Genomic DNA, 14,863 nt, shown 5'->3' on the forward strand with positions numbered 1-14,863 from the left:
GTTTTAAAACATTCAAAAACAAGGATTGTATGTGAGTGTGAGTCATAATTTTCTTTTAAGAACCGAATCATAGCACCACAAGGTTCAAATATGTGCACAAAGCAAAAATAGTGCAAAGCAAAAATTAGGAAAGCAGCATATGGCCATGACTGGAGACACTGCTTTTTGTATCGATCATTCTGCAGACATCACACGCACACTTTTACTTTTTAAGTTATAATACGTATTGCATTCAGCCACTGTTTTTTTCTCCTCAGTTGATATTCTGATTTTTGTCAGTTTTTGTGTCATTTGTTTTTGTTGTGCTTGTTTGATTTAGGTTTGGTGTTGTTTGTCGTTGTTGTTTGTTTAACACACACTCAAACACACACACACACACACTAACCAGACACACACACCACCACCACCACCACCACCACCACCACCACCACCACCACCACAAGAATAGGTTTACACTCACTTTTTCCTCCACGTTTTAATTTTGGCAATATCATTAACCCAGGATTGCAAAGCAGGGATCATTTGTCAATTTCATAACAACGTACATACAATTTCAGCTGGTTACTGCAATAAAATGTGCATCATCACAGGTTTCTGCTGGAATGACAGTGTCTTATGTGTCAACACAAAATACACACACACAAAATGGGTGTGGTGCTGCATGCCCCATAATAGATCCTAACTTCACCCTCTAAAGCTCCCTGCAGATGCATGTTTTGTGCACAAAAATAGCCTTTTAAAATATGCAGTATACAAAATAAAAATGCAGACATTTCTACATTTGATGGGGGAGTTGTCCTGTATTAGAATTATTTATCAAATAATTAAAGTTAACCAAAGTATATGTAATAAAACCAAGGAGTCCTCTGTTAAGTAGCTCAACACAATGATCGCAGCCCAGGGTGCTAACACAGTTAGGGTATGTTGTTCAAGACGTGGAAGGTCAAGGTTTTAAAGTATGCTTCAGTAACGGAATCTTATAACAAAGCTAAAACATTTACCACTGAAGCAAAACCATCTCTGAACAATTCAAAATTGTCACACGTACTAGTTTTACATTTTAAGGATCTTGCCAAGTGCATATCTTTTTATTGTGAAAAATTTGTATTGCAAACAAAAGAAAACACAATGTCTTGTGATCTGTAAATGTTCTTGATACTTAATACATTACAGGGAACCTTATAAATTGTTCAAGTGAAGTACTGTACAGCCTATTTAGCTTGTTCATTTTCTCCCTTTAAGGTAATTTTGTCTCAACAATCATGTTATCTGCTACAAGTCTATAAACTGCTGTAAACCTTTCTGCCCTTGAAGTAGATTCATGCCCTTCTGTGTGGGCACCTTCTTCTTCTTCCTCTTCAGTGTTTGCATTTGGATGTGTGCTCTCTGGCCAAGTCTTGTTGCACAGGGGTGGCAAGGAAAGGCAACCCTCTCAGAACGTGTTGCAGAGTCTGTTCTTCCTACCCTAGCCACAGTCCGCTGTAGGTGCAAAACCTATCCTTTTGAGGTGTACCTTCAGACAGCAGTGTCCTGTGCGAAGGCGGAAGATGGCTCTCTGTTCTGTGTGAGTAAAATGGGGATATGGTCTTGAATGAGCTGGTATCTGTCTGTCTTTTTGTTGTTGATATAGACATCAAAGAAGCTCCAGCACCAGCCAAGTGTTGACTGTTTTCTTTATGCGTAACCTAGTCCTGGCAGCAGCTGTTGTCCATCTGTAAACAAGCAAGATCATTATTATAATATATTGATGGTGTATATGTTTTACCAGAAAGACGAGTAAAATACCACTTAATTTTTGAGTCACTTGAGAAAATGTGACTCTATGTAATCGGTCAGTGTTAGTCTGTCCGGCCGGCCGTCCGTCCGTAGACACCACCTTAACGTTGGACTTTTCTCGGAAACTATCAAAGCGATCGGGCTCATATTTTGTTTAGTCGTGACCTCCAATGACCTCTACACTTTAACGATGGTTTCGTTGACCTTTGACCTTTTTCAAGGTCACAGGTCAGCGTCAAAGGAAAAAATTAGACATTTTATATCTTTGACAAAGTTCATCGGATGTGATTGAAACTTTGTAGGATTATTCTTTACATCAAAGTATTTACATCTGTAGCCTTTTACGAACGTTATCAGAAAAACAAGGGAGATAACTAGCCTTTTCTGTTCGGCAACACACAACTAAACGTTGGGCTTTTCTCGGAAACTATAAAAGTGACCGGGCTCAAATTTTATGTGAACGTGACTCATTGTGTTGTGAATAGCAATTTCTTCCTGTCCATCTGATGCCTCATATAATATTCAGAACTGCGAAAGTGACTCGATCGAGCGTTTGCTCTTCTTGTTGTTTAAGTAATGAGGCATACATGCAGTTGAACGATCATATCTTGTGATATCTGCCCTCTGAAAAAAACCTACTATTCAAAATGTACTTTTACATTTTGTTTTTTTAACTTAGGCTTTTGAAGATCCACATTTACCACCCAAAAGGAGCCTGGCGATACTGGCATGCTTTAATTAAGATGACGTGTTACTCAGAAATAGTGCTTTTAGTTATGCGCTATAGAAATCTCCTTAATAAATAAATAAATACTGGTGGTGGTTCACTGCAAAGCATAACCTGATATGATTTCTTCATAGCACCTGACTGGAAATGAAGTTTCATACAATAAAAACTATACTGCGCCAGATTTACAGCAGTTCTGTTGAATTCACACAGTCAGAAAATTTCAAGGCTGTCCTCAACATTCTATGCTCACACACACACACACGACTTGACTTCACTTAGGAAGGTTATGTGATGCTTAAATAATCTGTCTTGCCACTATTTCATCACAAGTAACCACTGTGTTTATTGCTGGTATGTGCCGGAGTGGAGGGATAGTCTTACCCCATGTAAAAAAAATTAAAAAAAAGCCTGGCAGGTGATCTGAGATGCCTTTAATAACACAAAGCTGCCTCTGTAAACAATTCTGCTTTTACACATGCTATCCCTTAACTTGGATTCATACCAAAATCAAGCCTAGCTTCATAGGAAACAGAATGTTACTTCAGCATTTAGAATTATGATCTTATTCCATGTACACGCCTTGGCAAATCTGACTCGATCACTACAGCAAGAAGTCAGTGTGTTGATTGTTCATATGTGACCAAGTTGAGGGATGAGCTTATCCTATGTTAAAGCCTGGCCTGAACTGAGACGGTGAAGAGAAGTAGTGTGCCTTTAATGACACAATGCTTTCTTTGTAAGCAATAGATTCAACATCTCAGATCTGGTCAGGCCTATACAAATGCCATCCCTCAACTTGGTTCATACAAAAATCATGTGCCTGGCTAGAGAGTGGGGATTTGTTGTTCTCTTTTTCGAAATCCAAAATAAGCAAAATCAGGTCTTAAAAAGGAGCAAGTCTTAAAATGGGAGTGAATTTACAGATGTTATGAACAAGAAGTCTGCGTAAACAGGGTCATTAATAGGAAGGAGTCTTAGATTGGGGTGTCTTAAAAGGGGCAGGGGTGGGGTGGTGTGTGTGTGTGTGTGGGGGGGGGGGGGGGGAGTCCACAGTAATGACCATAAAATAATCAAAATAATACTATTAGTCATCTTATTCTCTACCAAATTTCTAGAGGTCAAGACAATGATACAGATTTTTTACTTGTGTCACTGTTAGTGTCATTCTATGAATAACAGACCAATAGAAAGAGAGAGAAAGAGAGCTCTGTGGTTTTTTTTTACCTGGGTTCATGCTCAGTTGCTTGAAAATTGACTTGTCAGAGGTTCTTCTTCAGCCTTACACCCACATGCAAGAGAACTTGTACCAGATAATGAAATAAGTGAACTTTGAAGTGCATTCATAATTAAAGCCCAATCATGTGGTTTAACCTACCTAGTCTTGAAAAGTCTGTCCGAGGAAACAGAACAAGCACCCTTCCGCAGACCTTCCTAACTGGAGAGTCTTGGTTGTAACCGCACACTTTCTAAAGTAGTCCATAAGCAGTTCCATGTGCCTATGTTTTCACTGGAACCAGCTCCTTTGTGTACCTGTGATCTGGATGAGCTGCAACACATAAAACTTTCATATGAACACTATGTCATAAGTACACCAGTTAGCATACATCAAACACCGAGGAGCATCACAAGATATGTTCTAAGGAGGTAACAACTATTGTCACAAAGTGTTTATGATACAGCCACAGGCACATGGCACTGAGTGGTCAATTGGTGAGGGGGGGGGGGGGGGGGGGGGAGGGGCAGAAGTTCTGCTCAGTCTTGTCTACTGATACAACACTTTGTGGTGGTGTAAGGCAGGGAATCACACCCCAACCACTGGCCCCGCCCACCTGGTGTCGAGTGCCTGAGGATACATCAGTCCCAGTCATGGCTGGCCCCCGGTTTGACCAGACAACTGCCATGTATGGGTACATTTACTTTACAGTACAGATTAGTTTTCAATAGCAATGACATCATGGACGCACACCTGCCCAACACTGACACTGACAGCAAAATCAGCGAACAAACGTGATAAAGAGTAACTAATCGTCACAAACATCAAAATGCTTTGCATTAATTTTCTTGAAGAGGTCATTCTTAACCAGATAATCATTTATAGGCAATTGAAGATTATTATTCCACCTACAGGCTATCACTCCTATGGCTGTTACTTGTAACACATTTCATTTCTTAAAATATGTTTTGTAAAGTACATAGATTTCACTAAAAGGCACATTCCTTCTCATGAAAACAATTTGGCTCACCGTCTCAGATCTGGTAGGGCTTTAAAATGGGATAAGACATGATCTCCAGGGGTCGACACTAACTTATTTGGCCTGGGGCCACACTGGCCCCAGAGATGGAAATTGCTGGGGCGGAAAAAAAAAATCTGGGGCCCACTCTCAGTATTCACGTGCGGCAATGCATTGTCTGTTTTTCTTCATCGTACTGAAGCCAGGGAAATTCTTTCAACCATTTGACATTGAAATTACGACAGCGCTTCGCGCTTTTGGCTGCATCGGTCTCCTTTTTTCGTTTCTCTCCACCCTGTTCTTCATCTTCATTTGACCATGTCTTTTTACACCAGGGATGTGTCGCCACATTTTGCGTTTGGCATTTGAAGGCGATACTTATCTCTCACGCTAAAGAGCGCAATCTGGGAGTTATTTCCCTTACGACATTGTCCTTCGACGATTTGAATGTGTTTTTTTCTTGACTGCGGCATTGATCGTAACGCAAATTTCAGTGACGACTTTGACTGGCGATTTTTAGTGATTGGCTCTGCTGGCATTAGAATTTTCGGTTTGTCATTGTTGGAATTTATCCTGGGGCGGAGTGGGCCCCAAGCTTCGGCAATGTTTGGGGCGGAACACAAAACTCTGGGGCGTTCCGCCCCCCGCCCGTGTCGAACCCTGATCTCTTAACTTGTTCACATACCCCAAAAAGTGCGATTGTGTTATGAATAAATGCTGTAAAAGCTACCTGTACTAGTTCATTAAAAAAACAAATCACAAAATGTCACTTCACCACAGCATGCAAACAGTGTGTTTATTTCTGGTATGTGTCTAAAGGCGGAGACAGACGCACAACACAAAACCCTGTTTTCGACAAAAACACCATCTCAAAACGTCGGGGAAACACATGTTTTTTAAAGAGGGGATGTCACTTGCGAAACACACAGATGAAGCGCGGTGCGTGTTTTCACAGAAATATCGGTCAGTGTCAGCTTGACCCGTCCAGCTATCGCCCTGTGTTTGAGTTTGTAAACAACACGGCTGGCAGTGCCCACTGATACGGTCAGTGCCCACTGATACGGTCAGTGTCCACTGATACGGTCAGTGTCCACTGATACGGTCAGTGTCAGCTTGACCCGTTCAGCTACCGCGCTGTGTTTGGGTTTGTAAACAACACGGCTGGCAGCGCCCACTGATATTATTGCCTCTCTTCAATCGTGACAGGATCCATAGACTCTAGTTAGGATTCATGGGTCCGATACTACCCTGAATCGGTACCACATCTGAGTCTGCCATTTTTTTCTATCTCCGTGGTGCCGGAAACCGAGTCACTTGAGTTGATCTTCCGCGTTCATTGGCTGACTACCAAAACGTGTTTTTAGATTTTAGAGCATGCTCTAAAACCCAAAACACGATGCAAAAACACGAAACAGTGTTTTCTGAAACGCGTTTTGGGGGATGTCACATGGGAAACACGCTGTTTTGTGTTTGTTTTGAAAGGAAACACTGTTTTGTGTTGTGAGTCTGACATGGCCTTAACACAGACACACACACACACCATTCACACATACACCAAAGCAACACAAAAGCCGAAAACATGCCTACCATCTAAATGAGGATATCCAGTTCCAACTGTCTTCTGCCAATATAACACTGCCAGAGACACCATGGTGTAGAAAGTCAGTTTAAAGAGAGACTACCTGGAAGAAAAATATATATAATAATAATAAAACACCCAGTGCAATAGACATACTTTCTCGTTAAAGGCTTACTTTACTATGTAAAAACACAATCACAGTCTCAGATCTTGTCAGGCACTTGGGATAAGATCATCCCTCTACTTGGACGCATACCAACATAGATCAGCTTGAATGTTCGTGAAAATATCCCATATTTTGAGTTAACTCACCACAGCAAGCAGTCACTGAATATATATTTTATTTTTTGGTATGTGGCCAAGATGGGAGACAGTGACCCACACTATAGTGACAAAGCAAGTGGGCCTTTAAATTGTAAACTGTTATATAATATGTGCATTTTGACTTCTTCATAAATTATAACCCTGATGCAGGCAGTCATCAGTAGTGGTTTAGTACCTAGAATGAGAAAAGAATGAACTTGCAAGAAAGAAACTGAGTCAAAATCAAAATACCCTTTAAATTACATTAGATTCCACGGGGCAGACAGGGTTTGAAGTTAGAAAGCTCTGAAAATAACTCTGCTATTTGAAATTGACTAATAGTATTAACTTATAACGTCATACATGATACATGATACAAACAAATGAACTAAGGCTTTTGAAGATCCATATCCAATCCTGCTACACAAAGGCACAAGCAGAGGTTGAAATTGCCAGGGTCATTTTCCATCCCCATGTAGCCTGGATTTAATTACTGGCATGTTTTTTTGTAAAGAGGTGTGTCACTCAGAATGACTGGAGATGGTTCATTCAATGCAGAGCATAAAATACCATTGATTTCTTCATGCCATCTGATTTGCCGGTGAATTCACAGGGCGAGAACAATTCAAGACTGGCCTCAACATTTTATGCTGACTGTAAATTGTAATTATATAATATATCCACCCTAGCTAACTGGTACACTAATCACTTGCTCTGGCGGACTTCTTTTTCCAACATCATAAATCTGTTATTTGTACTTTAGCCTTTTGTGGTAAAATATTCTCATTACCAGTTGCACTCACAATCTATTGCTAGTGTATTTTGGAAATGATCAAAAGCCTTACTTGTGTTCTATGACAGCACCATGTCACTGTTGCGGGAAGAATGAGGCAGGGCTTGGTAATACTGTAACTGAGACCTGCAAGTAAACAAAACATATTTAGAATCTCATCATGTGTTATTTTGTTATAATTATCTATGTCATGAGGTCTTACATTGCAATAACAAACACACGCATAACTTAACTTAGCAAGGTGTTCTATGTGCTAAGAATAAGAGTAATTGTTTAATGAATTAACGCTGAAGAAGCTACTAGTTGCTTAAACAAATTCATAGCAAAATGTCACTTGATCACCACATCAAGCACACTGTATGTTCATTTCTGGTATGTATGCAAGTGGAGGGATGATCTTGTTCCATGTAAAATCCTAGCTCAGCTGATCTCTCTCAACTTGGATTCATACCACACATTAGGAGCCTGGCTGTTTCTGTTCAGTGGGCATTTCTCCATTTGTTTTATTTGAATGCATTTCTTAAAAAGAACACTTCCTCTGCACAGCAAGCAGTCAGGATGTTATATGAAGTCTTATATCGCGCGCGTATCTCCAGACTCGGACTCAAGGCGCAGGAATTTATTTATGCCGTGTGAGATGGAATTTTTTTACACAATACATCACGCATTCACATCGACCAGCAGATCGCAGCCATTTCGGCGCATATCCTACTTTTCACGGCCTATTATTCCAAGTCACACGGGTATTTTGGGTGGACATTTTTATCTTTGCCTATACAATTTTGCCAGGAAAGACCCTTTTGTCAATCGTGGGATCTTTAACGTGCACACCCCAATGTAGTGTACACGAAGGGACCTCGGTTTTTCTTCTCATCCGAAAGACTAGCACTTGAACCCACCACCTAGGTATTACTAGGAAAGGGGGGAGCAAATTGCTAACGCCCTGACCCAGGGTCGAAATCGCAACCTCTCGCAAGTGCGTTACCACCCGACCACCCAGTCCTTTTTGTTCCAAATCAAACGTTGTTTTGCTCCAACCAAGACTGCAGATCTTGGCAAACATGTGGCATAAAAACTAGATTTGATGACCTTACCCGTACTCACCCTGAAAAGTGCCGATCTAGATTTTGCTATTTTAACAGAGGGGACAGAGGTTGTACCTAGCTCTCCTCATGCAGACACCGCATAACAAATATGTGTAACAAATCCAGTTGCAACACTGTAGTTTCATGGCTTAATTTCATTGACTGATTGAGTCAGCAGTAGTGAACTACTACATGTCAGTATGATCATACCATTACCTGTATTAGGCCTAAAAAAAAATAGGTGTGGTTACGGTAACCCGACCTACCCTATTTTTTGGGGCCGACCCTATAACTTTTTATTACATTTGTCAAAAAAATACACACAAAAAACAAGTAAACGAGTGCAGACAACACAATGAAAGCGAAAGCGCCCGAGTCGCACACTTATTTCTCTGTCAAGTAGGTTTAATTTGTACACATTAGAAAAAAAAGTAAAAAAAAAAAAGTGATTGCCTACCTTCCTACCCTATTTTTTTGGGCTATGTTACCGTAACCACACCTATTATTTTTTTTGGCCTTAGTGAGTATTACAATTGGAGCAATCTGCAGAATTGTTACCAATACATCATCATAACAGGAATTCCTCAGTGCATGAGACATTGGTGTGTAGACATATAATACATAAATATGTAGATCTTTAAAACATTCAATGAGTCATGGGACTAAAAACTGCCAAAGCCTTATGTGGCAACATCACAAACAAACAAAATTAACCAACCACAAATTATGTCAACCTCATGGCCCTTGTACTTGTAGTTCAAGTTGTACTGTTGTACTAGCCAACAGACATAAAAAGGAACTTAGCTCAGTAGGTGTTGATTGCTCTGCGTCATTATCAATATCATGATGCTGAGAGTCGAAATGCAGTTCAAACACAGACAGAACAAAATGGAATCTTTGAGTTTGAAATTGAATGAAAAAAAAAAAGTAATTTGTATGGTCATGGTGTAGAAGTTTTGAACTTTAGCGTTGTAAATTCATTGCTCCGAAATCTAACCCTCCGATTTATGTCCTAAGTCATTTACATACCTTTGGAGTTTTACGGAATGGGTATAACGTCCTTTCATCTAATGATCTACTGTGGGATTTTGCCCATGCAGTCGCCGTCACTGTCTCCTTGACCTACTTGGAGTCCTTGCTGGGTTGAATCGGCTGAGGAGCGAACCCATGACGACTCGCAACGCGAGGAACCAGAAGAGGAATCTAGGTTTATTCTGCGTGTTTTGGGCCTGCCGACCCTACTTGTAGTCCGATACAACCGGCACGTAGCTTCTTTTCGCAGGGCGAAACCGCCCCACTCGTGACAGTTCATCCGATGTCCGCCATGTTTCAAGTTACAAAAAAGTAGAAACGATCTAACGAATAACTTTCATTTCAAGCACAGTCACAAAAAAAAAAAAAAAAAGTACAAAAGAAGGGGTGGAGAAAATGGCATTATCTAGACAGACTCAACTCGGATAAACTAAGAGGGACTTAATAACTACTGAAGATTGAGAGCACAGCGGACGTCCTGTAAATTCCCGATCCATTTTTTACCCTTCCCATTTCGGTATACTGTTCTCTGCTTGTGACGCTACGCAACAGGATAAGAGATATCCTGAGGGTATAAGTGATACTCCCACATACGTTGCACAAGCATAATTTGACGTTACCTTATATACGGTCCAACCGGTGTGCAATGGGTGCTCTCAGAGAGAGAGAGAGAGAGAGAGAGAGAGAGAGAGAGAGAGAGAGAGAGAGAAAGCTACAATAAATAACAACAGTATAGCCAAACAGTGCAAATATTCACCTGAAATGTAGTAAACTTTTCGATCTTGACATTTCCACCTCTGCGCTTCTTGAGATGGATTGCGGCGTTCTGCAGACCTTGTAAGACCGGGTTAAGCTCCGCCCCGTCCCTGGAGTTCTGGAAGCCTTTGATAATCTCCAGGAACCTCTTGAGCATGCGCAAAACCCACTTCCGGCATGTCGGGGGAGAGACTTGGGCGCCATGTTGATCTCCACGTGTCCTCTTGTCGGCGTGATTAGTCAGTTCTTTTTCCGCTCTTGAGAAGGACAGCCGCCATAGGGTGTGCTGAATGTGCGTATAGCCAGCTGAGGCGAGGGATCGAAAATAAACGGTAAATGTTGAACACGTGATATCGGCGGTATCTGACATTTGATTAAAACATACAAGCAAATGTTATCAACAACACAAACTCACACGATCAACATAAATACTTCTAATAAAAGTATTGTTCAATATAAGAGCAGGTTGCTTTAGTACGCCGCCTTTTTGAACTATTGGCCAAATCATCGGGTCACACTTACCCAAGACTTTCTCGAGGAAACAAAGAAAACCAACAAACAAACAATGAATAGATAAATAAATAAAAGACTAAATAAATCAATCTACAAAAATCATCAAAACAGAAATGAATAAATAACAGATCAGAAAGTTTAAGTATGGAAAGAAGTTAGATTTGCGTATTTTATTGGAATAAGAGTTAAATATTAGAAAGAAGTTTATGTTTTGTATAATATATATAAAGTTGATTATGTTATAAAGAAAAGACCAAGGAAGAAGGATACTCCCCGCCTAAATTAAAAAAAAATATATGGGTTGGAGCGTCATAACGACTGAGGTAAAAAAAAAAAATAAAAAAAAAAAAAATCAGATCTTCATCGAAGACTCCGGACCTTTCTGACACTCTTTTGGGATGACGTCAAAACCGGCTTTCTTGATACGCTCAACGTCTGTGTCTGATATTCTCTTCTTGAGGTTGCGGTCAGCTTCCGGGGGCAGTCCATCGCTTTTAATATGCAGGGCTGGCACAAGGTCGATTGATATCTCTCGGAGTTCGTGATCCTTGGGTATGGCTTTCAACAGTACGGCGTAGGATGGGGATCCTGGCTTACTTAATGGGTCCTCTGGAAAGAAAACAGATTCATAACGACATAAATATTGTCTGCGTGCAGATACTTTTTAAAATTTTTTTTAGTAAATGTAGGTCTTTGGTTATCAATAACTCTTCCAGAAAAACATATAAAAACAGAAGAAAAAAACATGGAGTTTGGAATTTGGAAGGTTATAATCAAATTTCTCTGATACAGCTCTATGTAAATACATTGTGCAGGTACAGAAAAAGGAGGGGAAAACCCAACCAAACGTCGAATTTTAACAAATACTAACAAAATAAAGTAATATATTTTCAAAATATCACATCGTGTGTGCGTGTATGAGGGAGGGGGGGGGGTAGGCAGGGTTACACTCCATAAAAAATAATCTCACGCAAATTCCTTTGAACTAAACCGGCTGCTGTCGTACCAAACCACATAATTATAATGACGTTATTAGTATTGGTATCAAAATAGAATCTTACTTCTAGCGCGCCTTTCTTTACGGATACTTCCCTCGAAGAGCTCGAACACCTTCTCCCGAAACTTGGTAGAGCTGACAAAGCCATCGATGCAGAGTTCCTTAAGTTCCTGAAACTCTGCGTCCTGAGAAGAGGAAGACGACGAAGAACCCTTCAGCTTGACAAAACAGAAGCCGGGTGGTGCCCCTTCGTAGACCACGTGTATCCAGTCGGCGGGCAAATCAGGGTGGAACATGCAATCCACTTCGTCTGCCCGGGTTACCTAGCCCGTCCAGAGAAAGAAAATGCACTTTTACGATGACCTGTTAAATACTTTTTAAAAAAAGGATGAGAAGGGCAAATGACATGTCAGGTATAGTGTGACCCAAAACACTGCAACCCACATCAATGCTAATAACTTCTACATCTGTTAGCCGAAGTACTCCATATCTAGTGTACATTAAGGACAGTGTATGTGTGATTAGTCCACCGTGTAGCACGTATGTAGGTCAAATGGTCCAAATTCGGGGATCGACTCAACAGTACGAGGTCTGAAACTGTGTAGTAGCCAAAGTAACCCGATTTAAGCCATCCAGGTTGTTACCTTTGGGGTTATTTGAAGGACCTAGTATACCATAACCAGCTATAGTCAATCAGTGACTAGAATACAGCAATTACAGGCAGGATCAGGGCATTTCCCATGGGGGAATATTAATGCGTTCATGCTTTTGGTGCATTTTGCGCGCCATTGTGCAAGTGTAACTTTACAACGAAGGGGGTCATTTTTCCGGTCATTTGAGTGTAGCAAGTATCGACATAGTTGTTGTGCATGAACTTCAGTTTGTTTACGACCATACGATACCGTTTTAAGTCTGTAGGTAAAGTGGCCCGATTTTTACCTGCATTCCAAAGTGTGTTCCAAATTACACCTCCAAAATAAATTGTCAATGGTACCAACGCTTTCCTCTCTGAATGCACTGAACCTTAACCTAGCTGTGACTGCTTTAGTCAGGCCACCGATGATCTGGGGTGTAAAGGCGATGTTTTTGTATACTCAGACATTCAAATAATCACAAAGGTAAGTGTCTGGGGGGTTTAAATCAGGTAAGTATGGCCATCGCTCAATTTCAAACCTCGTTCTGTTGAGTCAATCCCCGAATTCGGAAACTTGATTTCAAATGATATAAAAGTAAGCCCATTATTTTGATCGACAACATTATTTGGTCGTGCAGGAGCTGAAGTTAATGTTCACCAAATATGAAGTGATTTGATCATCAGATGTAGAAGTTATTAGCATTGTTGAGGGTTGCATTGTTTTTTAATCGCCCTGTACAAAGAGATGACATCGACCCAAACAACTACACAATGGGAATCTGTGCGTGAAACCTTCGATGCTTTCTTTTGTCAGTGTGACCTTAACCGACCTCGAACAATTCTCATTTCTGTTTACATAGAAAAAGATTTGAAAAAGATTAACGGACAAAATAATATGTGTCAGGGTTATAGAAGGGCATTTCTCTAACCAAACAAGTACAAAAACACACCTGTACGTAAACTAAGCAATCAACTTCGTTAGCCCATGTAACCTAAAAGTCCCCCATCCACATAATTATGCTCCCCCTCGGACCGACACAAAATGCTGGCCTGACATCAAGCAAGAAAACATCTTGTTGTTAGGCCAGTTTTGTTGTCGGTCTGAGGGGGAGCATACCGTCTTCTGTTAAATCTTTATCAACCGAGGCCGAAGGCCAATGTTAAAAAGATGTGACAGAAGGCGATATGCTCCCCGAGGATCAACAACAAATGCTTGTCTGGCAACAAGGTAACAATTAGATAAATTCTGGTTTAACGCTTATAGTTCTGGTTCAAACAAAATGAAATACCCACGTACATCAAAAACCTTCCAGAAATGATCTCATTTTCTAATACAAGTTTAAGATATTTGATAATAATTTGTATTTTGTTATTGTTGTTGTTCTTGACGGGCGGAGTGGTGTAGTGGTAAGACGTCGGCCTTCTAACCGGAAGTTCGTGAGTTGCAATCGCGGCCGCCTGGTGGGTTAAGGGTGGAGATGTTTCCGATCTCCCAGGTCAACTTACGTGCAGACCTGCTAGTACCTTATCCCCCTTCGTGTGTACACGCAACTACAAGACCAAGTGCGCACGGAAAAGATCCTGTAATCAATGTCAGAGTTCGGTGGGTTATAGAAAGCGCGCCTAGCTACCACGCGTTGTTGAAATGAGCTCCAGGAATGTGAAAGAATGTGTATGAGTGCGCCTTGAGTCGCCTTGTGGTGAGATATGTGCGCTTTGAGTCGCCTTGTGGTGAGATATGTGCGCCTTGAGTCGCCTTGTGGTGAGATATGTGCGCCTTAAGTCGCCTTGTGGTCAGATATGTGCGCCTTGAGTCGCCTTGTGGTCAGATATGTGCGCCTTGAGTCGCCTTGTGGTGAGATATGTGCGCGTTATAAATTCTCGTATTTGTTTGTGTTGTTGTCTTTATATTTAGTCAAGTTTTGACTAAATGTTTTAACGTAGAGGGGGGAATCGAGACGAGGGTTGTGGTGTATGTGTGTGTGTGTGTGTGTGTGTGTGTGTGTGTGTGTGTGTGTGTGTGTGTATGTGTGTGTGTGTGTGTGTGTCTGTCTGTCTGTCTGTCTGTCTGTCTGTGTGTGTGTGTAGAGCGATTCAGACTAAACTACTGGACCGATCTTTATGAAATTTGACATCAGAGTTCCTGGGTATGAAATCCCCATAAGTTTTTTCAATAAATGTCTTTGATGACGTCATATCCGGCTTTTCGTGAAAGTTGAGGCGGCACTGTCACGCTCTCATTTTTCAACCAAATTGGTTGAAATTTTGGTCAAGTAATCTTCGACAAAGGCCGGGGTTTGGTATTGCATTTCAGCTTGGTGGCTTAAAAACTAATGAGTGAGTTTGGTCATTAAAAATCTGAAAATTGTAAAAAAAACAAATTTTTATAAAACGATCCAAATTTACGTACATCTTATTCTTTATCATTTTCTGA

At 40.8% G+C, this 14,863-nt stretch overlaps 1 protein-coding gene and 1 long non-coding RNA gene across 2 annotated transcripts; both read right to left on the bottom strand.

Moving 5' to 3' along the window:
• Nucleotides 1-460: 460 nt before the first annotated feature.
• LOC138981097 (uncharacterized) lies at nucleotides 461-10,155 on the bottom strand. The gene is made up of 5 exons (XR_011460555.1): nucleotides 9,527-10,155; nucleotides 7,465-7,538; nucleotides 6,325-6,419; nucleotides 3,882-4,052; nucleotides 461-1,712 (listed from the first exon to the last, which is right to left on the bottom strand). It is a non-coding gene; the product is annotated as an uncharacterized lncRNA (long non-coding RNA).
• An 86-nt stretch (nucleotides 10,156-10,241) lies between these two features.
• LOC138982032 (cyclic GMP-AMP synthase-like receptor 1) lies at nucleotides 10,242-12,154 on the bottom strand. The gene is made up of 3 exons (XM_070355245.1): nucleotides 11,860-12,154; nucleotides 11,177-11,407; nucleotides 10,242-10,591 (listed from the first exon to the last, which is right to left on the bottom strand). Exons 1-3 carry the CDS (start codon nucleotides 12,089-12,091, stop codon nucleotides 10,242-10,244), a joined length of 813 nt encoding a protein of 270 aa, XP_070211346.1. The 5' UTR covers nucleotides 12,092-12,154.
• Between the last annotated feature and the right edge of the window lie 2,709 nt (nucleotides 12,155-14,863).

The sequence above is a fragment of the Littorina saxatilis genome, linkage group LG12 (assembly GCF_037325665.1).
Source record: "Littorina saxatilis isolate snail1 linkage group LG12, US_GU_Lsax_2.0, whole genome shotgun sequence".
Taxonomy (NCBI): Eukaryota; Metazoa; Mollusca; class Gastropoda; order Littorinimorpha; family Littorinidae; genus Littorina; species Littorina saxatilis.

Bases quoted from the DNA above. Each gene is read 5' to 3' on its own strand.
- LOC138982032 (XM_070355245.1), bottom strand. From the start codon at position 12,091: ATGTTCCACCCTGATTTGCCCGCCGACTGGATACACGTGGTCTACGAA. The intron at 11,408-11,859 runs GTAAGATTCTAT...TTTTCTTTCCAG, and splicing joins TAAAGAAAGGCGCGCTAGAA to AGGACCCATTAAGTAAGCCA. The intron at 10,592-11,176 runs GTCCGGAGTCTT...CCCTCGCCTCAG, and splicing joins CCCAAAAGAGTGTCAGAAAG to CTGGCTATACGCACATTCAG.